The sequence below is a fragment of the Durio zibethinus genome, chromosome 20 (assembly GCF_047325235.1).
Source record: "Durio zibethinus cultivar Kanyao isolate XHJ-2024 chromosome 20, ASM4732523v1, whole genome shotgun sequence".
Lineage (NCBI taxonomy): Eukaryota > Viridiplantae > Streptophyta > Magnoliopsida > Malvales > Malvaceae > Durio > Durio zibethinus.
Window position 1 is genome coordinate 3,249,839 of NC_143181.1, and position 25,651 is coordinate 3,275,489.

The 25,651-nt window shown below is 31.1% G+C and overlaps 2 protein-coding genes and 1 pseudogene across 3 annotated transcripts; 1 reads left to right on the forward strand and 2 right to left on the reverse strand.

The window, feature by feature from the left end:
- Window positions 1-1,576: 1,576 nt before the first annotated feature.
- Window positions 1,577-7,053, reverse strand: LOC111314903 (branched-chain-amino-acid aminotransferase 5, chloroplastic-like; annotated as a pseudogene). The gene is made up of 10 exons (XR_016330765.1): window positions 6,252-7,053; window positions 6,061-6,161; window positions 5,387-5,561; window positions 4,597-4,775; window positions 4,374-4,503; window positions 4,016-4,114; window positions 3,340-3,456; window positions 2,610-2,704; window positions 2,225-2,337; window positions 1,577-1,810 (listed from the first exon to the last, which is right to left on the reverse strand). The product of XR_016330765.1 is annotated as a branched-chain-amino-acid aminotransferase 5, chloroplastic-like (transcript).
- Window positions 7,054-12,617: 5,564 nt separating this feature from the next.
- LOC111314904 (homeobox-leucine zipper protein HAT22-like) lies at window positions 12,618-14,161 on the forward strand. The gene is made up of 3 exons (XM_022916520.2): window positions 12,618-13,212; window positions 13,361-13,440; window positions 13,568-14,161. Exons 1-3 carry the CDS (start codon window positions 12,766-12,768, stop codon window positions 13,842-13,844), a joined length of 804 nt encoding a protein of 267 aa, XP_022772255.2. The 5' UTR covers window positions 12,618-12,765; the 3' UTR covers window positions 13,845-14,161.
- A 5,318-nt stretch (window positions 14,162-19,479) lies between these two features.
- On the reverse strand, window positions 19,480-24,529 carry LOC111315483 (homeobox protein knotted-1-like 2). Its single transcript, XM_022917218.2, has 5 exons — window positions 23,484-24,529; window positions 23,238-23,360; window positions 22,944-23,079; window positions 20,030-20,283; window positions 19,480-19,882 (listed from the first exon to the last, which is right to left on the reverse strand). The coding sequence occupies exons 1-5, from the start codon at window positions 23,871-23,873 to the stop codon at window positions 19,679-19,681; spliced, it is 1,107 nt and encodes a 368-aa protein (XP_022772953.2). The 5' UTR covers window positions 23,874-24,529; the 3' UTR covers window positions 19,480-19,678.
- Between the last annotated feature and the right edge of the window lie 1,122 nt (window positions 24,530-25,651).

Here is a 25,651-nt window from a genome sequence, read left to right on the forward strand (position 1 = left end):
GTAAGCAATGCGTTACTTGTATGATAAAGAATTAGGGAATCTTGGTAATCCAGTCCTTCGTATCCTCAATCAAGCCTGTTTGAATGCCGACAAGAGTTGAGTCCACAGAAGCAACTCCCATATCAGTTCCTATGCAGAAAACTTCGTCAGCATCTACCAATTCATCCACTGATACAGCTCTTTCCTCAACCTGACTCAGTTTAAGAAATTCTTTTTCCTTTTATTTTCAGCATATATTCAGAAGAGCTATAGGTTTTGTAAAAGTCTTAATTAAATTATGTTTATAAAAAAAGTTGAGGAAGAGAGTTGGATAGCTTGTGGGAAGCTAAAACTTATTCAGTAAGACCACCCGCAATGTCAATGATACTTTTACGAGTAATGGCCAGAAGAATTATCCCACTTGTATGAGTTGAAATAACATTCTCTTCCAATGATTGGAAATTAAGGTTAATGATTTTATGAGAATGACTATGGTTATATATGAGAATGGAAACCGTTTGAAGAAATTAACGCCAGTAATTTGTAATATAATGCCTAAATGAATAAAACGTTTAAGGAATAATTTTTTAACAGATTCAATTTTTGTTTATTTAACTTAACAAATTATTATGATTAATTAATATTTCAAAATTAATTAATTAAATAGATATATTAGTATAATACAAATTTAGTAAAATTTGTTTATATTTTATTTGTTACAAAATATTTGATAAATAATTCGTAAATATACTCGATTTCTATTCGTTTATATTCATTTAATCAATAAGCTAAATTTTTGTTTTTTTATATTCATTTATCAAACAATCACAAATAATATTTTGTTTATATTGGATTTATTTATATTTTTAGTTCTAAAAACGTATTTTTAAAAAAAAAAAATTATTAACTAATGTGTTAAAAATATTTTTATTTAAAAAAAAAAAAATTACTCTTCATTGTGTTATCCAATATCATATATGCTAAAACAAAATCAAACTATAAATCCACAAAATGATAAGTTTTGAAGTTTGCAGCCAACCCACGGCTGTTACAGCCCATTACTGCTTTTAATTTTATAACTATTTCCTACTGTCATAATGATTTTCATCTTGAAAGTAGATACTACTACTTTATTTTAAAATCATAGTTTCATGGATAAGATTTAGGAAATTTTTCATATCAAATTCTTAAGCTTTTATATTAAATAAAAATTAAAATCTTAAATTTTTTGGGCCAAAAAATAAAATATCTAAATCTATAAACTAATAACTCTTGTACATAGATAAAATTTTAAAATATTTTAATTCCAAGACTTTTTTTCATTATTGGATAAACATTGATTACATCTTGAATATAAAACAATAATTTTAATAAATCTTTAGATATAGAGTAGGGATTTTCTTGTTAAATCCTGCCATTCATAACCTTTGACTTAAATTAATTATGATTCGATCATTTTTAATAAAAAAATTCTTAAGAACTTATCCCAAACATTTTTACTTAAATCTTTATGATACTCTTTGCCTCACTTTGTTGGCAAACAGACCCAGACGTAAATTTAAAAGAAAAAAGAGATTGTTTTGAGATCCTTGGGCAATTAAACCAATAGCTGCAACTACATGAGAAAACAAAATAAAAGGGTTGTTTAAGAACGACCACCATGTGTTTATTCAACAATGTCTAGTTCTCAAGGAAAGAATTTCTTAGCTTCTTTAACTAGTTTAACACTGTTGTCCAACACATTTTATCTTCTGTAAGACCCAACTGTATATTTCTAAGTGCTGAGTAGAGCTGCTGAGATACCACAAATCCACTCTCTCCATAATCCACCCTGCAACAACGCCAACAGAAAAAAAAAAAAAAAAAAAAAGAGCAAAATCAGACTCAGTAAGGAGTAAAGAACATGTTTTAAGTAGATAACAGACCCTGCAACAGGTTATTCGAATGCCTTTCGAGAAAAAGATCTGATTATGAAGGTTATTTGAGTTATGAAATCACCACTACCTAGTATGTTTTATTGTAACTACCTAATATTGTAAGGATGCCTAAGACTCCTTGATGTTTCTCTAGATTTAACTTTCCACAGTTCATTAAACTTCAAAAGAGAGACCCTTGCCACCAAGTTGCAGAAAGGTTGATTTGGCTATCATCCTTGATGCAAATACTTTAATTCCTAACTCTTGATTTACTTTCTCAAGAAAATACACAAAAAGTTAACTTAAGGGGATCAAAATAAGAAATGCACCTTTTTCCCATGAAAGTAATGCTGCCAATAGGCAATACACAAACTGCATTTCCACAGCAAAAGACTTCATCAGCATCAAACAATTCCTCAACTGACACGAGTCACCCCTCAACCTGATTATAAAAGCAAAGGGCCTGCATCAGATTTACACAATTGACATAATGGCGCAGATAAGCAAAAGTATGTCCACGGTATCTATATGCATGACCGATTTAGAATATAAGAGAATGAGCAAATTATTGATTTCATTCAAATTAAAAAGGCACTTTTGAAAGAGAACAAAAATGATAAAAGACAAATTATTGAACAAAATTCTTATCATAGCAATAAAAAGGATACCAAACATGTCTGGTAACAATTAGGTTAGACACACTGCCACCAGTACCTTGTAACCTTGGCCGCAAGCAATTTCAATAATACTTTTTCTTGTAATCCCAGGAAGAACTGTTCCTCCTAGTACTGGAGTGAGATTGTATTATCCTGCAATTTATACGATTAAAACATAATAAAATCAATCGAATGCAATAGAGATTAGGAGAAACAATCTTTTTTTACATATATTAGGAGAACATCGAATTGCTTGATGTTGAGCATAATATGGGAGATGCTAGGAGATGCGTAAGAATCCATCTGCAAAAACAACTTGCACGTCACTGGTTTTTCTAACAAAACCAGCTGGTGGACAAGTTAAAAACAGATACTAATAAATTCCTCTTTAAAATATGATACATCTTATGCAACATGGCCGATGGTTAACATCAAAATAATGTTAAGAAACACACACTTTAAAAATATATAAACACGTCATAACAGTCATATAAAACCTGACAGAAATGAAGACTAGAGATTATTTTCTATGTTACAAAATGGGAACAATTTGTCTGGCAATTCTCGGACCAGTTCAACTTAGTGAAAAGGCAAATGCATAATTTCCAAAACTAAAAAAAAATTGACACTTCCACACTTACAACATCTCTTAAGCCTTTCATGTGCAACTAAACAGAATTGATATATAATTTCTACACTTTTTAGTAAAAAGATTGCAAGAATATTTCATGGTCTAAATCTATGATATGCCTGAGAAATTGGTTATCAGATTCAAAACTCCGTCATACCTTTACAACAAAAATGTTAGCAGTAAAAACCTCTTCAAGATATCTGTCGTGAATAGAGTCAAGATATAAAACATCAGACAAACCATTTGCTTTAGCTTTAGCCTGTGTCTTCATAATCTGTGGAAAAAAATTATAGCACCAATGTTCCTAAAAGAAGATTAAATTACCAGAGAAAGGCACGATGTAGAAATGAAATATAAAGAGGATGGAGGAAAAAGCAATAGTTTGGAATTAACCTTTCAATAAATTTTGCCCACGAGCAATCCTTCCTCAAAGAAAATTTAAAATGAAAATGCATCCTGAATTATTAGATTTGGAACTTCCAAAAATATTTTAATTACTATATTTTACATTAAAGTTTTTAACTTAAATATTTGCCTTATTGTAGAGTTTCAATAACTTGCATATAAAGCCTGTTGGCAATAATAAAGAATATTAAAATTTTTGGGACAAGAATGTGTTGCTAAAACATGGTCTATGGTTTTAGAAATGCTATGATAGAATGCACTAGAGAAAAGAGAAGAATCACTATAGCCTCATCAACTTATAAAAAAAAAATGCCTTGATAAGCTGCATAATAGAAAAATGCAAAAAAAGCCATGGTGCATGACATTAAAAAGGAAAAAAAAAGTGCATTCTAATTGATCAAACAAGTGCCAAATCTGAACTGAATTACCCCAGCATAGTTTCCTATAGCTTTTATGCTTCCAACTCCTCCAGGAGTTGCCCGATGCGTTGCATTTTCAACCACCACAGTAATTGGTTTCAAACCACCCTATCATCACAATAAATCATAATCACGTAAGGTTAATGGTAGGAAAAATGGGTTCCAGCTACTCAATATTCATTTAGAAGGAAAACAAGATGATTAAGGATTTGAGAAAAACAAAAGATCAAATTGGAAGCAGAAACTTTTAGAAGTGCTAGACAAATTATGCAAGGAAGGAGCTGCTCAGAGACAGGACCTTTCATCCTAACAAGCTACTTGAATTTGATTTCATGAATTCAAAATAGAAAATCAAGCAACAACATACCTCAAAATAATTTCCAACTGGAGTAACATAGATCAAAAAGGTGAATTCAGGAGCTGGTGTGAGACTAAGAACAGGTCCATTCCCCAAAAGTAGAGGTCGAATGTGTAAAAAGCCTTTATCTGGAGGAAGGGACCTGCAGTATGGCATTCAGCCTGTGGCGAAAGTGATAAAATGCAAACAGCAAGCAAATTCTTTTTCTAAAGAACCAACATAGTGTCCAATTACCCAGTGCTTATTCGCTAATACAGTACTTTTTACAGCATCCACAAACTGCTCAATAGTTGGGGCAGGCATGCACATTCGTTCTGCACCTAATCTCATCCGCAATCCATTTTCCTGAGGACGAAAAAGTATAATCGATCCATTTTGTTTCTTGTATGCTTTCAGGCCCTCAATAATCCCCTAGAAGAAAAAATAATCATTAACAGAATAATGAGAGAGCAGCAGTGCCTTAACATAAATGATCTTGGATTGAATTGCTTCTTGTATAAAATAGAAATAGGATTCCACTCAGGTAGATGTTTTGAGTATAGCAAGAACAAAACACACTTTTTCCTCAATACCCTCCAAATTCACCCCATACATGAGTGACCATAAGACAAAAGAAAGAAGAAAGAGACATGGGTCAGACAGGGCCTTGGCATGTAATGATGATTTCATTTGTACACCATGAGTGCACCAGTGAAGAATAAAACTAGAAGGCGGCAAAACAGAAAATTCATGGTTGATGAAATGATGTTCTTATGAATCATAATATTTTCATCCCAAAACACCTTTGATGAATCACCCGAAACATAAATGTAAAAATAAATTTGAAAGTTCTCAATTAACAGAAAAACAAGTAAAATGGGAAAAGTATAAGAAAAATCTAGAGCAGCTATGTGTTCCACTTTCAGTTACAATGAAAGAGCAGGAAATCTTTTCAAACCCCACATCTATCCAAGATGGCGTACAACATAAAATCCACGGAAGAGAAACTAAGTATTTGAACCATTAAGTTTCAAGTAGCAAACCTGCCCATAGTTCAAGACGGCAGCTGATGGAATCATTTCTATGTTCCCATAATGTCTTAAGCCACCATCTGAAAAGCTCCCATCTTCAGAACTTTTCATAACATACATATAGTCCGTTTGCACAGCATTGAATCCAAGGCTATCCCATCTTCTATCAGCTGATTCAGATGTTTCACTAATTTTTTTAAAGAAAACTCATCAAAAAATCATTTCAGTGAAAAATTACCATATCGTAAACACAACAACCAATATGAATAACTTGGAAGTAGTTAAAAGATTAGACGGTACTAAAAGTTGGGGCCAAAACAAGTATTATGAGTTTTCATCAATGAAGCAGTCCATAAGGCAACAAACTAATTGAACAATTTTCAAGTATGCTTCAATGCCTCAAGCTAGCATTATAAAGCAACTTAATTCTTTCATCTGATTAATTCTTTGACGACTGAAAGTTTTCAAATTGAAGAGTTTAAGAAACAAACACAATCAAGCAAAATTTTCGATATATATTTCATAACTTCCTTTTGATCTTATCAATCATAAATTACCAATAATACCCTCATTTTGTTTTAAATAAATACTTTATCAATGAGTTTTACTACAACATGCAATAAATAGGGAAAAAAAACACCAAAAATCAAACAGCATCATTGAAATGACCAAGACTTATTTTTTACCTATGAGCATCCGATGCCGATGGAGTAGATCTGCGGAATGAAGAAGAAGAGGACAAGGAGCCATTTGAAGATTTAGCAGCCAATCGAAGCTGATGGTGGACCTGGAAAGAATCAAGCTGTTCGTTTAATCAAAAGGGTCAGTTGAATTGGGTTTGCTGTTCTTATCGTTACAGAAAAGAAGAAGTGGGTACCTTGAGAGAAGAGGAGAATTGGACAATGGGAGCGTTGGTAAAGCTCAGGTGAACAAGGAGCATCTCTGTTTCTCGGTTCTTTTTTCCGTTTCCTTGGAATGATGCCAGGATTTTTTGAGTTTTGATCTTACAATTATTCAGTGAGATTCCCAATATCAATGATTTTGTTCGTCACCTGAAATATTCTCCATCCACTAGGGATACTTGAAGACTCGACACGAAAGTTTTTCTCATTGTTTAATGCGTGTAGTTTTCTTTTCTCTTTGTCAGTAAAAGTTCAATATATTGAAGAAATAAAAAGAAAAATATCATATTGTTTGCTGTAAAAAGCTTGTGTCTTTCATTTTCTTACAATTTTAGTGGTGTCATGCAAAAGTTTAGAACCCAGTTCGCCATTGAGCCCCTTCTTGGGTCAAAGATTAAATTTGCTCAAGTATTTTTTTTTTTTTAAGAATGATAATGAACTTCAACTGTAATCACACAAATCTTTGGGTGTTTTGATTAAAAAACCATCATGATCATGAATTAAGTTATGGCACATACCTTATTATCTTCATTCTCTTGACCAATGGTGATTAAACAGATTAAGTTGAACTAAAAGTTCATTATTATGGGTACACTTTCAGGAAAAAAAAAAAAACAAGCTTATTTATTTTCATAAAGATTTCCACAAACCCCAAAGAAAAACTTATTTATTTTTTTGTTGGCCTGTTGTAAAAGGGACTGAATCGAGCAAAAGGCGACGAGTTTTTATTCTCCCTTGTTATAGAAATGTCCGTCCAATGCAATCGATGACCATGACTACAATTTTGAGGATAGTTATGTTTCTGTATGTGGTCAAATATGTCTCGCGACCTGAGTAATGCCGTGAGACTAGCCCATCAACAATTGGATCCATATCAAGCCTGTAGTAAACTTAGGCCTAGTCTTTAGTTTTCAGGCCTCCATTTAAGAGTAGCCATAGCCCATAGGCACAAAGCATGTTGAGTGTCGTCGACATTCTAATGTTCTGGAGAGCTCGTAGCTTCAAACAGCCCATATGGAGTAGAATGTTCTTTCTCCAATTGTATTCGAACCGCCATCATCCCATAATTTTACTTCCTTGAATCTAATTGCCTATCTTGCTTGATTCAATTTTTTTTTTTATAATTTCTTTGACTCAATAACAATAAAAACGATAGTTCAAATATAGCTCCAATAAGTATCCAAAAATTGTCATTTTCTTAAGAAGCTCATTAGGTATAGTACAAAATTTACATAAAGATTTTTAAGTAAAGTTTGTGAAATTTTTTTAAATAATTTAATAAAATTTTCAAATTGAAAATTTAATAAAATTTAATATGAAAATTAATAATATGTAAAAAAATTATTTAAAATATTGTTTATAATTTAAATTTAATTGATAATTATTCAACGATAAAAATACTGTCAATATTTTTATTAAAAATATTTATCTAAATATATATATTAAAAAATTTTAAATTTTACGTACCTAATTTATATAACGAAATCTTTTAATTTATCAATTTGATTTTTAATTTTAATTTTTATTTAATCATTTCTAACAAAAAATTTCAAAAACTTCATCTAAAAAACTTCATTTAAATATTTCTCGTAGGTCGTCACCTCCCATTTAAAGCACAACGCAAGCATGATGGTTCTAAATGAAAATCAAGTGTCAAAAAATAGAAAGGGAAAGAGAGACAGAGAAGAGATCCAGGACAACCCAAGTGGGGTAGGCCGACCATTTGCTTTGGGAAAGTCGGTGGTGCATTCATCATGCTCTTATCTAATGGAAGTCCATAAGGATTGTGGTTATGTTGCCTTGACTAGCTTGTCCCATTACCAAACTTGTTCCACATAAATACCTCTCAATCAAACTCTTAGAAACAACATAACATGCCACTTTTCGCATAAAACAGAAATGTACTGCTAACCTTTAAAGTTCTTGCTTACCTTAATTACACTACTTTTCAAAAGCTTAACACCAAATTAAACCATCGGTTTACCATTCAATATAAGCTCAATTCGATTATAAAATTAAGTTCCTGTGTAATGATGTTAACGTAACATCATGTCACTGCTTCGGTCTCGTTCGATGATGAGATTCATTCTTCCCACGATGTCAGTGCCGTTTAGTCTCTAATCAGATCCGGTCAATAGTGGCAGGATCGTTAAACCCCTATAGTTTTAGAAGAGAATGAATTTTCATAGCATCGGACACCGAACATGACCTTATTAATACTAATTAATGGATGAGCATGATGAATGTTTAAGATTGTATCAAATAATTAACATTAATGATTAATCATTTTACACACTAACACAAATATAAAACATGCAAGTTTTCTACATTGTTCATCTTTAATATCGTCTCATTCATTTTTTTTAAACATTGATAATATATATAACTGTTTCATGCATGCGTCATGCATCAATGATCCATCTTAATATCTTTAAATATAAGCGAAAAAGTTTAGATACCAAAAATAATGCTTAAAGTGAAGCTAGTGATAACGTAGATTACAATCAATAAAAAACAAGTTGTAGTAGAAATGCAGACAAAAGTGATGGCTTCCTTGACATGGACTGTTGGTATGGCGAGGAAAAGAGGTTCGTAGAAAAGCCAAACAAAGAGCACAATTCCTCACTACCACTGGTCGGTTAATAGCCTTAAACAGTCCGGAACACCTCTGAAACCTAATCTCCACCAAGGCACCACCCTCTCCCCCTCCATCATTGCCTACTTTTTGCTCCCACAATCATCATATCCTTTTAGAATCGAATGCTCCATCATGCCAAATCATTTGTGGGGTCTACCTCTCGATCCCTTTGCCGCCAAATCCTATGTGTCGTCCCTATCCTGTCGACACGTGGATTCCCTCTTAGGAAATTCTTTTGTCTTGTGTGAACCGAGCACAAGTAGCTAGTGCTATACTGTAAGCATCCTTCGTTTTTAAGCTATCTTTTTTTCTTTTTTTTTTCTGCTTTTGATTAATATTTGATTAAAAATATTAATTTATTGTGAACGAAGATTTATTATTCTTAATTAATCATGCCTTGGATTGCCCCACTGTTTGAAAGTCAATGTCTATCTATATATCAGTACTATAGACAGAAACTTGGCTATTAAGGCTTCGATAATTCTATATCTTAACGCCTGCTAAAACGTTTTTTCATGACCTAATGATCGGAAAAAAAAATATAAATACTTTTGACGTCCATGTCTCTTCTACTATTATTAATGAAGAAAAGCGTTAACTCTCCATATTCACTCAATAATATATTCGACGGTTTAATGTCTCATCAACGAAATTTTTCTACTAATGACCCACAAAAGGATGCATTGAATTTATAGATTCGTCGGTGGATTAACCGTACCATTATCGTTATATCCTTTCCCCATTAACTATATATTAGTATCTATTCTTTTTTGAAAATATCATTATTTGTGCACCCCAATCACACGTAAAAATATTTAAGGTTTTATTATTAAATTTATGAGATAAAATTATGAAATTTTTATATTAAAGCAAATAATATTTCATAAGTTATATACGAATTTTTATAAATGATATCAACAAAATTATTAATTAAATGATAATTAAGTACTACATCATATAAGTCATTTTTGAAATCTCAAAAAAATTAAGTGCAATACGATAAAAGTTACTTTTAAGATCTTAATAACGTCTTATGTGATCATGATTTTGTATGTGCTTTTAAGTTATATATGATTGGGATGTCAAGTTTTAACGAATAAGTTTACAACATTCCAATCATATATTGAAATATTTTGAGAATTTATTATCATATATAAATAAAAATTTAAACATATACTTGTGAAATATTTTTTATGAGATAAAATCATAAAATTTTTTAATTAAAAATAATAATATATCTCACAAATTAAATACAATTTTTCATAATTGTCACTCAATTATGATTATATTTTTTAAATGATCATTTAACTATTAATTTTTTTAATCTAGAAACAAAATCATTACGCTGATGTGATAATACTATGTAAGCTATTAGGTATCATTAGGCATTGCCACATTACTCAATATGCCACATAATATCGCTAATGTGACATTATAAATTTTGAAAAAATAAATTTTATTAACATGGCATTTAATAATTGATATAATGTTGTCATTTCGATGCACTGTTAAAAACTAACAATTATGGGTAAAAAAAAACTAACTCAAACTTTAGTAATTAAATTAAATAATTTAATAATTTAATTATCATTTTAAAAATATAATTATAATTAAGTAATTAATTATGTAATTTACCCCCTTTTTATTTATAATCAATGTTTGAACTCCTTTATTCCATCTATTTACCCGGCTTATTTGCATGGGGCACATTATACCTCAAACCCTGATATCCTTCCACGTGTAGTAAATATGATGCCAGTAGAGCGTTGGCCGTTGAGCTAATGCTTAATTGGCATTAGTGTTTGTTTATGACAAGAAAAAAATGCTTTTAAAATTTCATGAGTTTATTTTTCTTTTTTTAATTAAAAAAGAAGTATTCGAATCCGTCTTATATGTTCTAAGAAAAATAGATACCGTTAAAGGAAATCTTAAACACTTTAATTTCGGCACATTTTAGATAAAGATCAAATGATAATGATAGTTGTATCCCCAAATTCCATTATTATAAGGTTTCTTCGAAAATTTTTTTATGACAATTCTAAAACTCTTCATATGGAAAAAAAATTTTATATAAAATTTCGTAAGTGAAATTTGTAAAATTCTTTATTAGAAATGAGTAAATAAAAATTAAAATCAAAATCGATAAATTAAAATATCTCATCACATAGATCAAACATGCAAAATATAAAAAAAAAATTAATAAATTTTGATATATTTATTAAAAAATAATTTTAATAAAAATACTTAAATTAGTTTTGATCAAATTTATATTATAAACAATATTTTTAATAATATTTTTCATATATTATTATTCTTACTTTGAACTCTATTAATCTATTAATTCAAATTTTTTATTAAAATTTTTATTTACTTAATTTTAATAAAAACCTTTACAAACTCCACTTATATAACTTCGTATAAATTTTATCCATCTTCATATATATTAATGGGTTTGGGGGAAAAACCCATAACCTTTAGTGCCAAACCTCATTTTTATACCTAACCACTGGATGAAAAGATTCAAGGTATTAGAGTTAAGATGTAATATATTTCCTTGATTACAATCCTGGCGTCTTCTATCTCTCGGAATCCTCCTTGTTTCTTCGTTTCACATGAAAAAGCTCATCAGAAAGAAAATTTCACATCTCAAATCCAAAACGATACAATATTTGTGAACCACAAATTTTAGTTACTATAATAAATAGTTTTAAGATTGAAAATAAAACAAAATTAAATTGAACAAATGTAAAATACATGAATGAATTAATTCTGAGACTCAACATCAACTTTTCATTGGCAAGTTTGTGCTAAGGAATTGTATTCGGGTACTATTAATTATATCATCTTTGAAATTTTATAAAATGGAATCTTCAATATGTCCATCCATACCAAATGTAAAATGATTTGATGTAGTGAGGCCCCATGTTACCATTGACACCCTTTATAAAGGGTTAACGATTAAATAATTTTCTCAGGGTACTGTGACATATCAGAAATCTGATGACCCCAAGTTGTCTGCTGTAGTTGCCTGCTTATGTCCTGAGGTAGGAATCAAGTTCAGGTGATGTCCTGAAAGAATATTTGGATTTTTGGGCAAGTTTACAAGAGCCTATATCTTGTTAGAGAAGTAAGGCATGTAATAGTGGGGGGACATTTGGGTGGTCTGCAACTAGGTATGCATACAAACACGTCGCTGATGATGGGTCTCTGTCTGATTTTATTATGAAATGTTATCTCCTCTGATTTACCTCACTAAAATCAACATCCTTGCCTGTAATTGACAATAATTGTTTACCTATCAGACCCTTTCCTTTAATTTATCGCCACCCCTATGTTGATTTATAATTCCCAAAATTATAATTGTGTATACGTGACCACTCAATGTTTTTTAAAAGAAATTTGCGTTATAATCAAAGTGTGTAAAGGGGTGGATTCAAAGTGAAAATCAGAAGAAAAGTCCAAAAAGAAAAAATGGTAAAAAAGAGTCGAATTATTCCGATCTCTTTAATGTGCTCTTGTATGCATCCCCACTTTCCATGCGATTCCACGTATGCAATCCATTCTATGCACTTTATACACCGTATTCTTGGCTCTTGGAGGAACAGAGAGAAAGAGAGTTTTGTTGTGAACGGTCAATCTATGGGGACAAAGAGAGATGCGATTCGTTAGTCTACTCATTTCCTTCGATTAATAATTCGTCCCACGTCCCTTCTTCCCTCAATAAGTCCCCCAATCAACACTCCTTCACCTCCTCCATTTCTCTCTAAGAAAACCCTTTTTTTTCTTCTTCTTCTTAGCGTCAAGATTCTGTGCTAGTTAGCAGCCTTGAGCAACATTTAGTTTTAATCACAATGGGATTTGATGATATTTGTAAAACTGGCCTTGTTCTTGATCTAGGTCTAGGCTGCCTTGTTAAGCAGGAAAAATTTTCGCAGTCCGATCATCAACGGAAGAAGAAGAAATTGTTCCTGCAAAATGATCACGTTTTCCCATCTCTTACTTTAGGTCCATCAGATGACATATACCAATCTGCTACAAAGATTGATGCTAGTAAAGTACACGGCGAGTCGATTGATTTGCACCAACAAGCCTCTTCGCTTAGTGCAATATCTTCTTTTTCTAACTCTAGTGTTAAGAAGGAGAGAGATTTTGGTGGTGAAGAGGTAGAATTGGAGAGAGTTTCTTCAAGGGTCAGTGATGAAGATGAAGAAGGGAGCCCCAGAAAGAAACTTAGGCTTAGCAAAGATCAATCTGCCATTTTAGAAGACAAATTCAAAGAACACAGCACTCTTAATCCTGTACACCATCTTTCTTTATCTTAATTCGATTTAATTTTATATACTTAATCTCTCTCTCTCTCTCTATATATATATATGTGTGTGTGTGTGTGTGTGTGTGAGTTCTATTCTCTTATTTGGTATTAGTACTTCTTTCTTATGTTAACAGAAACAGAAGCAAGCTTTAGCAGAACAGCTGAATCTAAGGCCAAGGCAAGTGGAAGTATGGTTCCAAAATAGGAGAGCCAGGTTTCTTTGCTGACCTTATATATAGATTGCTTGGCAGTTAGTTTTGATCTTTTCATGAATGAGTCTTTCTCAGTTTTGATCTCTTCATGAATGAGTTTTTTTCCTCCTTTTCCTTCTTTTCATGCAGGACAAAGCTGAAACAGACTGAAGTTGACTGTGAGTCACTGAAGAAATGTTGTGAAACACTAACAGAAGAGAACAAGAGGCTGCAGAAGGAACTGCAAGAGCTTAAATCACTGAAACTAACAGCATCTTACTATATGAAGCTACCTGCAGCCACCCTCACCATGTGCCCTTCCTGTGAGAGGGTTGCCAATGGGGGTGAAGGCCCTTCCACCGGCCCTTTTACAATGGGACAGAAATCTTACTTCAATCCCCTCACTCACCCATCTGCCGCCTACTAGCTAGGCAACTCGTTCAAGGCTTATGTGTCAAACATGTATCTGTAAGGATTAATAAAACCTTACTGGACATATATCTATATATTTCTTGTATAAATTAAAATATGTATATACCTAGCAAATCTGAGAAGGTTTTGTTCTTCTCATCTGTTTTTACTATCCTTACTGATTTTGATTCATTTAGTGAAGCTAGGCTATATCGTAAGACGCATAGCTAGAGAAATGGAGAATTATTTCCTTTTCAATAGATTAATGATACTGTAATTTATGTCATAAAGTGTATATGTTAATAATGCATCAAATATAAACTTTTTCTCAAATTTTATATGATCTCTCCTTTTTTTTCTGTTCTTTTTTCTTCTGGATTGTTTTGCCATATATATTATCTGTTGAAATCAGCAATTAATCCAGCTTACAATTCCAGAGTTGGCACAAGCAATATCATGTCTTATTTCAGCTTTCCCCCACGGTGGCTGAAGATTAACTTTACTATAGAATTTGGTCAGGAAGAAATTGATGTATTGGTGGAAAAGCAAACTCAATATATGCTTAATGACCAAGAAAGAGAAACACAGAAGAATGCAAGGACGACCGCTTTTGCTCATAAAATAACCATTTTTTAGTGGTTTAGATTAAGAGAAAGAGAATTCTGATTTGAAATCTTTTTTTTTAATAAATGTGATTACCATTGGATTACCTCAGACACAAAGAAAAAGAAAAAGGAGTTTTGTATATAGACATGAGTTTAAAAAATAATTAATTTCAAGAAGACTTTCATCCAGCTCATTATGCTAATTAATCCTTCCTTTCATTGTCGTTTTCAGTCCAATAAGGTTCTTGAGTCCTTTCATCTTACTGGCAGGACTGCCTGACTTGAAAATGACTTTCAAATCTTTGTGAACCAGTGATAAACCAAAACTTTTCTATATATATATATGAATTATTCATTAATCACTTAATTTCACGATGAAGTAGTGATGCACGCGCACGCATATACATTTCATACGTGTATGATAACGAAAATCAAAAAGAAGTGCTACACATTAGAAGATAAGAGAACCTTAAAAAAGTTTTAAAATTAAATGATGTACAAATAAGAAAAATGAGAGTGATGGAAAGCAACGTTTAAACTAAGATACATTGAAGACAATTAGTGTGTCGACAATCATGTGTGTGATAATTGATTATAAATAAAATTTGACTTTGGCTTAATTCTTCGTTTTTCTTCAAATAGTTAGTGCCAAAATACTCATTAATTTGCTTAGTTGGCATGTTCGATAATTAATCATATGTATGTAGCATTGTCTTTTTTTTTCCCTTAATCGGGGTTTTAAGCTTATCTTCGTTAATTAATCTTGAAGCTGTTAATAGGATATTCCTGTTGGACATGATGATGAATTTTGATATTCAAATCGATATGGTGGTAAATTATCATCATTATCATAATGATTATAAGAAGATTAATTTTTTTTTGGAGTTTTCGCACCCGACAAGTTGATCAAGTTGGGATTTTGGAGTCTTTCATGGTTGCATACATGATCTCTAACTTTTCAATATATTAATTAACTAAAATGAAGACCAGAGACAAAATGCTATACATGAATGCTTACGCATGTTTAATCATGTTTCTTTGCTTAGAAATATTTTTCATGGGTTGGCATGTTTTAGGCGGTCAAGTTGGGAGACATTGAAGGCTCTTTAAGCTGATTAAGGTGACACGATACTATCAATCTTATATATTGTGAAACACCTCAATTGCACGTCGGGAGATTCTGAAAATTTATTATCTATAAATTATATATAAAAAGTATCCTTATAAGTCTTAGAAATTGACAGCTATACTTTATAACAAAATGACATTATTAACCTATATTTTTTTCAATTTATTACCTATAGCCTGCTGAGATTGGGATGATCAAACCCTTTTGAAGTGCCATAACCTTTAGGCCTTGGCTACCATTTACCTTCAATTAATTATGAGGTTAATTTCAAATTACACATCTTCTCCAAGCATGCAGCAAATATATCGAATAGAGCAGCCTGTTACACATTTGCAATATTCGAATATTTATACTTCCAAAATCACCCATGTAATTAAGACCTTATCAAACCACTAGCACCAAAACACACCTAAATTAATTTCTAATTGAAGCACCATCAGTATTGATCTTGACCATGTCCAAGGTTGGAGGACACCATCGAACTAAACTTTCATTTTTTTATTTTTAAATTTATTAAAACTATTTTTTTGTTTTTTTATTCTATAATTTTTAAAAAAGGTTAATTATAGAGTTTTCATGCAAGTTATTCGCCAAAGAAGATTAGAATATGATATAATTATGGTTATGATTTTGATTTTGATTTTAGAGAGATGGGAGAAGCGATGGTGGTGGGAGAAAGCTGAGAAAAGAAATGAAGGGTTAGGATTTTTTAGTTAAAGGGTTAAACAGTACCATTGAAACTCATAAAAGTAAAAAGTGAAGACTAAAAAAATCTATTGTGTTGGCCATTAAAAAAAATATGATGGCAGGAAAAGGTTAGCCCATTTTTTAATAAAAGTGGTTGGTCCACTATAAGTAAACTAATCTAATGAAAAAATAAATAAATAGTTTATTTTTATTATTTTTTAGAAACATTTTGAATTCATTCGAAATATTTTTTTTTATCTTTTTTTTACATATATTTATTTTATATGTTACTTTAATAGTAACAAAGATAGAACCAATATCATCAATACCATTATATTAAATTTATCCGTTTTGAATCTAAAACTTTCATTTGGATTTTTGAGCTTTAATTTTTAAACAATTAACACTTACCATAAATAATGATTTGAGGTTTGAGGGTTAATTAAGGTATAGAATTATATGAATATAGTTGAATTTGACTTTGTTATTGTTTTTATGCTTTTTAGTTTTTTTTTTTTTACATTAAAAATTTAAAAAGGAAAGAGTTTTATGAAAAAATAATTATCATGTGATCATATTTATTATGTAATTTATAATAACTAATATTAATAATATTAAAACATATAAAAATAAAATATTATTTAAATAAACAATTAACGTTAAATTTGATTTAATTTAAATTATTTTTAAATATTAATTAAATAATTTGATTTAATTTGAGTCCTAAACTAATGTTTGTAGAAATATCTAGGTTGAAACATCAACCTAGAGTTAATAAATCCATTTCCTAATGATTCCTAAACTAATGTTAGGAATTTAAAAATGAAAATCCTCGACAAATGTTTGCCAAAATATGGAAAATATCATAAGGATTTGAAAATGTTTGATGTTTTTGACCTGAAATTCATCATATTTTAGAGAGAATGAAGAGAAAACAAGGAAGAGAGACTAAATGATAAATTTAAAAGTAAATGATAATTATTCAAATGATGAAATTCTTAAAAATTACAAATGATTGATTTTTCTTAGAAAATTTTTATGTAAATTTTTTTTCTAAATTTAACTCAAATGAGAGAAAAGTTTAAATAAAATTTCAATAATAATAATAATTGATATTTACTTTTAAGCCAATGCATTTGTATTATATAATTTATAAATAATTATTTTTTATATATTTAACTTTTTAATTAATAAAATATGATTATATTAATATCAATATAAATGAAATTCCTCGGCGAAGCAAGGGGCATCAACTAGTAATATATAATTAGAAGCTTAAATTCAAATACTTTTTATGATATAAAATCATGAGATTTTTGGATTAAAACAGATAATATATCATAAATTAGGTATAAGTCTCCACATATAAAATGTTTAATAATTAGCCAATTAAAGGTATACCTCTTTTTGTCTTTTAAATTATAATTGAGATTTGAACTCGAGATTTTTAATTTTAAAATCAACTCCAATATCTTTAAAAATTGATAACTTTTAATTTGATTGTCGACTCCAATAGCACTGCAGTTGTTTAAGTAAATTTTGCTAAAGCTCTCAAAAAAAAAAAAATCTAAACATTGATAGATTTTTTGAGCAAAATCTATGTATATATATTCAAGTAATTTCATAAACTTTTTGATAGTTTATTTTTAAAAGGGCATTTTAGCTAAAATGATAACTATTTATTTAACTATTCAACATCAAATGACTAAATTCTGTGTTTACATACCATCATATATTGTTGATCTATTCAATAAAATATATTAGATTACAGACTTCCATTTTTAAGTTTCGTTTTCATTAAGAATGTACTGACTCCATCTTAAATCTTCTATGTTTCATACTTCACCATCTCAAGGTTTCAGACCATGTTACACTTGGCACAAAAATAAGGAACTTTAACTATTTTAGAGTACTTTATATAAATTATTTTAATAATATTCAAAATATTATTAAAATATTTCGTTCAATAATTTTTAATATCAAAAGTAAAAAAAAAAAAGTATTGAATTTTCAAAATTAAAATATTTTTAATAATTTGAGACATTCAGGGAAAAAAAAAAGGCAAAAACTTTTGCTATAGGCGGAGACTGAAGTAACATGCGGGTCGTGGGGCTTTAAATTTTTGCGGTGGATAAACATCTAAAACCATTTGAAATTCCTTCAATAATTTGGTCGATTTTAAGATATAGAATGTTCTCACACTTTTTGCACTAGAATTTTGAAAGACATAAAAGGCAATGACGAAATTTCTATAAAGAAATCAATATTCCACAATCTCTCACACTTAATGGGTTGACATGACCATGATATGTAGGATGATTTGTAGTGTGGGATATTGTTTTTTAATTTTGTAAAGACCCCAAAAGGAAGCAATAATTTTGAATAATAATTCAAATAAATTCCTACTTGTAAAAAAAAGTACCAACTAGTGTAATTACAAGAAACATTCTGAAAGTAAAATCTTGAATATGTTATGTTAATGTGAGAGATTGTACTTTTAAAATCGTCCTGAAAGGAATCAGGCGCAAACAAAATTTGAGAAATGCTCATCGTCATATTACCAAATAATAATAATAATAATAATAATAAGATTCAAATTGGTATTTGATTGATAATTAATCAAACCTGAAACCCAGTTTTAACGGGCCTCATACTTGGTACAGGAATGGGTCATCGTTTAAGACGTTTAATGTTGCTTTCTCTGAAAAACTCTTCAGACGGAGCACCAGGGTCCAGAAATGGTTCATTCTTCGTCAATCCCTTCCATCACTGTTCCATTGGAAATACTTGAAGGAAGTCTCAAATGACCCTTCACTGCTTCGATTATAGTAGTAGGTTTCTATTTTTGGAGAAGCTAGAAACAAGAGAAGGCCGCTGATTATGCTTGTTGAAAGCATGTTGTTAGGGTACAATATTGAAAATAGTGAAGTAAAATGCAAACTGCAACCGGTTTTTCCGTGTAATATATATTGATATATATATGAGAGAAGAATAATGTAGCATTTGGATGATTCAGGTTAGTAATGCCCCCATACAGACAGAACTTTAAGATTACACGATTACAACTGATCTCTTGCAGCACTAGCACCTTAAATACCCCTCATTTAACAGACAGCATTAAAGTTATGAAGCGCGACAGCATACCTTCTAACAAAAGAAACAGGGCAAGCATCCTGAATCAGTGCATCTGATGTAATGACACCGACGAAAATAGCCAATCTCAATGATCATCACAACAAAATTATAAGAATGTTATTCAAATATACTATATTATGTTATAGGGGGTTTGCTGATTTCTATCAAATGAAAATAAAAAATCATCGGAAGCCTAGTAGATCTCATATACTATGACTGCAATGTATCTAAACAAACACTGAAAGATACAAATTCCTGCAGAGGCAGGTGATCTATAATATGCTGTATTGCACATCATGGCCCCAAACGGAAAGGACCATCACCCATGTAGTGACCATCCATATAAAGAGCAGCATTCTGTGGATGCAGACCATCCATCACCATAAATTGCATGTCTTCAGAAGGTTTCCAGTGACGCTTCCTTTGATTTATAAACCAATTATTAATTTGTTTCTGGTCCAAACCAGTTGATTCAGCCAACGCCAACTTCTCTGTCTCCTGTGGGATTAATTAGCACTCTTGATTTTTAGCATGCCAAAATATAAAAACTAAAAAATCAAGTGGAAATTCCAATAAGATACCAATTTACAGCAGGTAGTAGAAAGTCAAGAATTTAACTTAAAAAGAGGATATACAGATACATACTGAAGGGTATGGCCATTTGTAGTGTAACTCCCACCAACTAAGCAATTTCTGTCTAGCTTCTTTGGGTAGTTTCCCTTTCTTCTTTTTCTTGGAGAGTTCTTGCTTGAGACTACTTAAGTACCCACTATATTTCCTCAAAAGGTGGTTCTTCAATTCTCGATCTTCAGCACGTGGATCAATTTCGGGTAGTCCAGTTTCTCCACCACTATTGTCTTGATCCTCCTCAGATGAACCAACACCTTCACACTTCTCATCTGTTCAATTTTTAATAAGAAAAGTACATTGACCTAAAAATGAGCACTTGCCTAGGGAATTTTCATAACAAAAATATTCTCTGTCCAAGTATAACTATCTTCAAAAACATCATCATCCTTTTGAATTTGGGCAAAGATGTCTAAATCTATTTCTCATAAATAAACTCCATCGGTTAAAATTCATGGCTTATGTTACTTCATTTTGCCATTTCTTTTGGACAAGGATAGTGACCAGTTCAAACAGAAGTCCTGCAAAAGATAGCTACTAGAGAGATGGCACATGTAAATCCACAGTCGCTCAATTTGCACAAATGTCAGGAACCACAAATAGAGAAGTCAGACTTACTGTAGGATAGTGGAAAGAAGGTAAAGGAGAACGAATGCATTGCCTATTCAATTTAGTGAAAGTTTAACAAATAAGATTATAGGTCACCAAACTTATAGTGAAGTGAAACTTAGACCAAGATATCTACAACAGTAAACTTAATAAAAGAACCGTCTGACATTGCAAAAGTGAAGAAGGAGAGGAAGGTTTATGAATGCTGTTAGAGAAAGAGCTAGATAATATCTGAATTAACCAACTCAAGTTGCTTCCAAGTCCATCCCATTCTTAAGATGACAAGGTACTCTCACCAATCTAAGCATGCACAGATGTTTCCATTAGCAGAAGCGAAGTAAACCAACTCAAATTTCTATTCAAGTGCAGACATAAAGATCAGATTTCACATCAAATTTCTGAATTCTAAAGCATGAAGAAAAAAAAATAAGGAAAATCATAGAATAGTTGGGATGATGATGATTAAAAAAGTTTAGTGCGTTGATGCTCGCAAATTGAATGAACATGAAGTATTTATGCTATCAAATTTGAGAGACTTGCAAAGATGCACAAACATCTTTGCCCTTCTCATGAATCACTTCATATCTTGTTCAAAATCTTATAAGCTTTAACACCATCACCAGCATTCAAACTCAAATTTCAATAGTCATCAAAGGCTCAAAGCTATCATGCAAATATTAGGAAATGTTAGCAGTACTTTTGAACCCATAGTGCATTCAAGGTTTTAATCTTCTCAGGCTTCTCAAATTGGGAAAAATAGAGTCAAAAACTTTTACCAGGCAAAATCTGGCACTAACAAACATAATCCAAAACATAATCTACACTACTAACTCGCCAAAAGATTTGAAAAGTTTCATAATAAAGATTAACCAAGAAACAATGAATTTAGAATGTATGACAGGCAAATGTTTAAAGACCATAAATTAACACTAAGAATCCAGAGAGAAAACATCGCTATCCATCTAAATTCAACAGAAATTCATACATATCTTTAATGATCAACAATTGCAAAATAATTCATAGGCAATTAACAAATGCTGTCACTCACATAGACCATAATCATAGTTCATTAACAAATGTTGACACAAGTTTTACCATAAATGGAGATCCCTTGTGCACCATTCTGAGACTTATTTTCTCTCACCAAAACCTGTACTTGCTTTGAAGCATCTTACTGATTCATCATCTATAAGGTTAAATTCGAGTAAAACATGCTACAATGGCTCAGGCTTCGCCAGAAATCAGAATCCTCCCACACTTCCCCCAAAGAAAAACAAATGCTAAACGCAAAATTCCACCTAAGCTTCATACTAGTAGCAATGAAGCTGATTTAATTAATATTCCTTCAAAGGTTGAGGCAGCTTTAAAAAATTAGAAAAAAAAAAGAAAAGAAAAAAGACAACTGTGAGTGACAAAACCCAAAACAAATAAAGAAATATATTTTTCGGCCAAAGTCGTACAGGCTACATAGGGTAGCACTGATTTGAATAGCATCCTATGTTCTCCAATTTTTCCTAATTTTTTTCTCGGAAAAAAAGATACAACTAATGGTTTAAACGAAGAGCAACTCGAGAAAAGACGACAACAATGACACATTCATCTCTCGAGGTATGTATTTATGTACAAAAACCCACAGAAACAGAATCAGATTTAGCAGAAGAACTAAATAGAATAGAGAATCCAGATTTCGGGAAGAAAAAAAACCAATAGCTTTGTCAGAGATCGTTCAGGATATAAGAGAAAAGGTAACCACATTAAAGAAAAGCCAAGGTGTGAAGTTTATTGCTTTCATCATTATTGTTTACAGCCAGCAATAGCTTTAGACCCAAGTGCGTTTTGTCTTTATTCTTTCAAATATGGACAGACTCGTGATTAGCTAGGGTTTTGCCGAGCTAAATAAATAAATGATGTAGCTGTTTTCTTCACTGTTGGGTCTTCTCCGTTTTTATGGATCTATTTTTTGTGGGTTTTTTTTTTCCTCTTCATTATTGGAAGGCGTGATTTGGGTCAAAGTACCTTTCTTTATCTCCACAGGAAAAGAGAAGCAATGGCAAATAAATGAATGAGAAAGATATAGACTCAGCTCGACAATTTCCTAAGGAGCAAATTAGACTATCAGTTTTTACAGTGACAGTACAAAACGGCACAGTTAATCCTATCTCTGCAAAGGTCGACATAATTCTTGTTCCATTCTTCTGTTTCCCTTCTCTTGCTAAGCATTAGGCAAAGGTAAGCAAACCGCCAAAGCATCATCATCTTCATGAAGTGTGTGAATATGTACAAAAGCGTGCGGGAAATGGAAACAAAAAAGAGAAAAAGGTACCAGAATTGAAGATCCGCACGGGGCCATCGCTGAGCATGTTAAGTTGAGCTTCGATCTTCCGCATGAAATCCAATGCTTCTTGTATTGGCCTTGTTAGCTCCTCTCGATATTTCACCAACATGTCATAGTAAGCTTCCTGGGTTGTGGATCCACAATTTTTGAGTCAGAAAAAAGGACTTGAGCGGAACAAGGAGTTGTCATTAAACCCCAAAAGTGATCAGAAGCCAAAGAGAAGAGATTCAAGAGAAACAAAGGAGTCCAAAATTGAAGTAGGGCAAAGAGAGACAAAATCACCATAAACTGATCGAGTTCCGGGTCTTTTGCCGTGTCTTTCGATGTCACTGAAGATCGCTGCCTTGCCTCAAACTCTTGTCGAGCAGCTGCTAGCCGAGCTACTACCTCAGGCGGGGCTCCTACCTATATGACAACATGAAAAAAAAAAAAAAATTGTGCGAGAGAGGGAGTCAATGAGCTAATCGAATTCCCTTGAGCTTGAAGTAAGTTTTGTCTTCATCGAATATACTTTTGTGGGTAATTTACCTTTTGGCAATCCATGTAAGCTTCCAAGAGGTCAGAGTACTGAGGATGAGCAATGATCTTGGCTTTGATAGCTTCCACTTCACTGGAGCTTTCATTGCCTTCTTGTTGGTGATGAATTGCTTGATGCCCTCTGAATAAAGGGTAGTGAAATTTTTTGCCTTGTTGTGAGGTGCTGGCTTCAGTTTTCACAATTGGGTGTGCCTCGGATTGATACCACTCGCTTGATTGAAGATGAAAGGAAGATAAAGGCATCTGGGTCTGCTGATTACTCACGTTAGAACCACTACTTGCTCTCCCATATGGAGAAGAATTTGTTGCAAGAACATGAGATGCGTACAAGAAATTTCCCCTCGGAGGACTGTTCTCGTTTAGCTGATTATATTCTTCCATTTTTTTTTTCTCTTTTTCAACAAAACCCAAGTGAGAAAACCAGCTAAAAAATAATTCTCTAGATAGAAACTAAGCCAAGACAAAGAAAACGTAAAACCCTAAAGAAAGTAGTTAAAGGAATAGAAACCCTAAAGAGTAGAGCTAAAGACCTACTTATTTACTGCAAAAAAATTCATTTTCACATCAAATCGAGTAGACTCGAACTTTGGATTAAGGGGAAAATAGAAATTCTTTGCAGTTTTATGTCAAGGTGGCATTGAAGTGAAATTGCACCCAGCCTTGCACATGGTCAAAGATGTTCAAAAAAGGATAGCCAAAAAAAAATCCGAAAAAAGCAAGACATAAACTGAGAATTTTGAGGTGATCTGACAACAGGTTGAACGATGAAGGAAACGAGACTATGAGAGCAAGGGTGAGCTCATGCCGGAACCGGCAAGTAACTGCGTGACTTTGGGTCGTTGACAAGACGTTCTTTGGTGAAAGATAAAGAAATATATATTTGACAATTAAATAAAGGCAAAGGATGGCCAAGAGATAATGCAATTGAATTCGTAGATTTTTCCTTTCCTTTCTCTCTCTTTCTATTATTGTGAGAAGGAAGTACCAATTCTTTCGCTCTATATATTTTTAGTTGCTTTTTGGGTTTCTTCTTTCACATCCTTTCATCTGTTTGCTTTTTTTTATACTGAAAAGGAAAACTATTCACTCAATTTAGTATTCATCAATGTCTAAAAAGTTTTATAGTATTGAATTTTTTTTACTTAAAAGAAACATGTTCCATCAATCAGATTGGAGGTCTTTTTTTATAATAAAAATTTATATATTTAATTCAAGTAGTAATTATTTAATTTGGATGTCATCATTGCAGATATAGAATTTTTTAAAGATAGTTGGTCAAAATAAGCCTAAATATAGGCCTTGCATACATAATTATAAGAATTTCTAAATGCTTCTCTCAGCAGATTTGAATCATGAATTGTTGTCATTTTTTTCGTCTAATTTTATAATTTCATGTTTAATTTTTTAATAAATAATTTTAATTTTAATAATTTTTTAGAGTATTATATTAAATTAGAATTTAAAAAATATATTCTGAAATTTATAAAATTCAAACTTTATCAATTTTGCTTTTAAAAGTTTTTTAATTTATGATTTTATTAAAAAAATAATCAAATTTAAATACACTTTATTTAAAAAAACTAATAAAAAACTATAATAGAAATAATGATAGTAAAACATTTATAAGCATTGTCTGTGACACTTATAATTATTAAAAAATTTGAATTCTTCACCCTATCTATATAAATATCGTAATCATTAATTACATCAATTAATTATTTTATTAACTTAATTATAATTTCATATTTTTTAGAATAATTTACTTATATCAGTATAAGTATTATATTTTTTATTGTTAAATCAAAATGATTAAATGTAAGTATTATAAATTTAATTTTAATTAAAAAAAATTAAAAATATATATGTAACATTAAATTTTATATTAATATAAATGAATTTTTATGTTTTTATTAAATAAATTAAATTTTATTAAAATTAATATTAATTAATTTAACTTATATTAATGTAATAATATTTACATCACAACAAAGTAGACAAACTAATTCACTCTGCTATCTTTTATTTCATCTAGAGGTGTAAATGATATATTAGTACTTGCAAGCTATTCGGATTTAATTCGAATAAAACTCGAATTCGGTTCGATTATTATTGAGTCGAGCTCAAGTAGCTCGATTCATCGATCGAACCGAGTTCGAGTA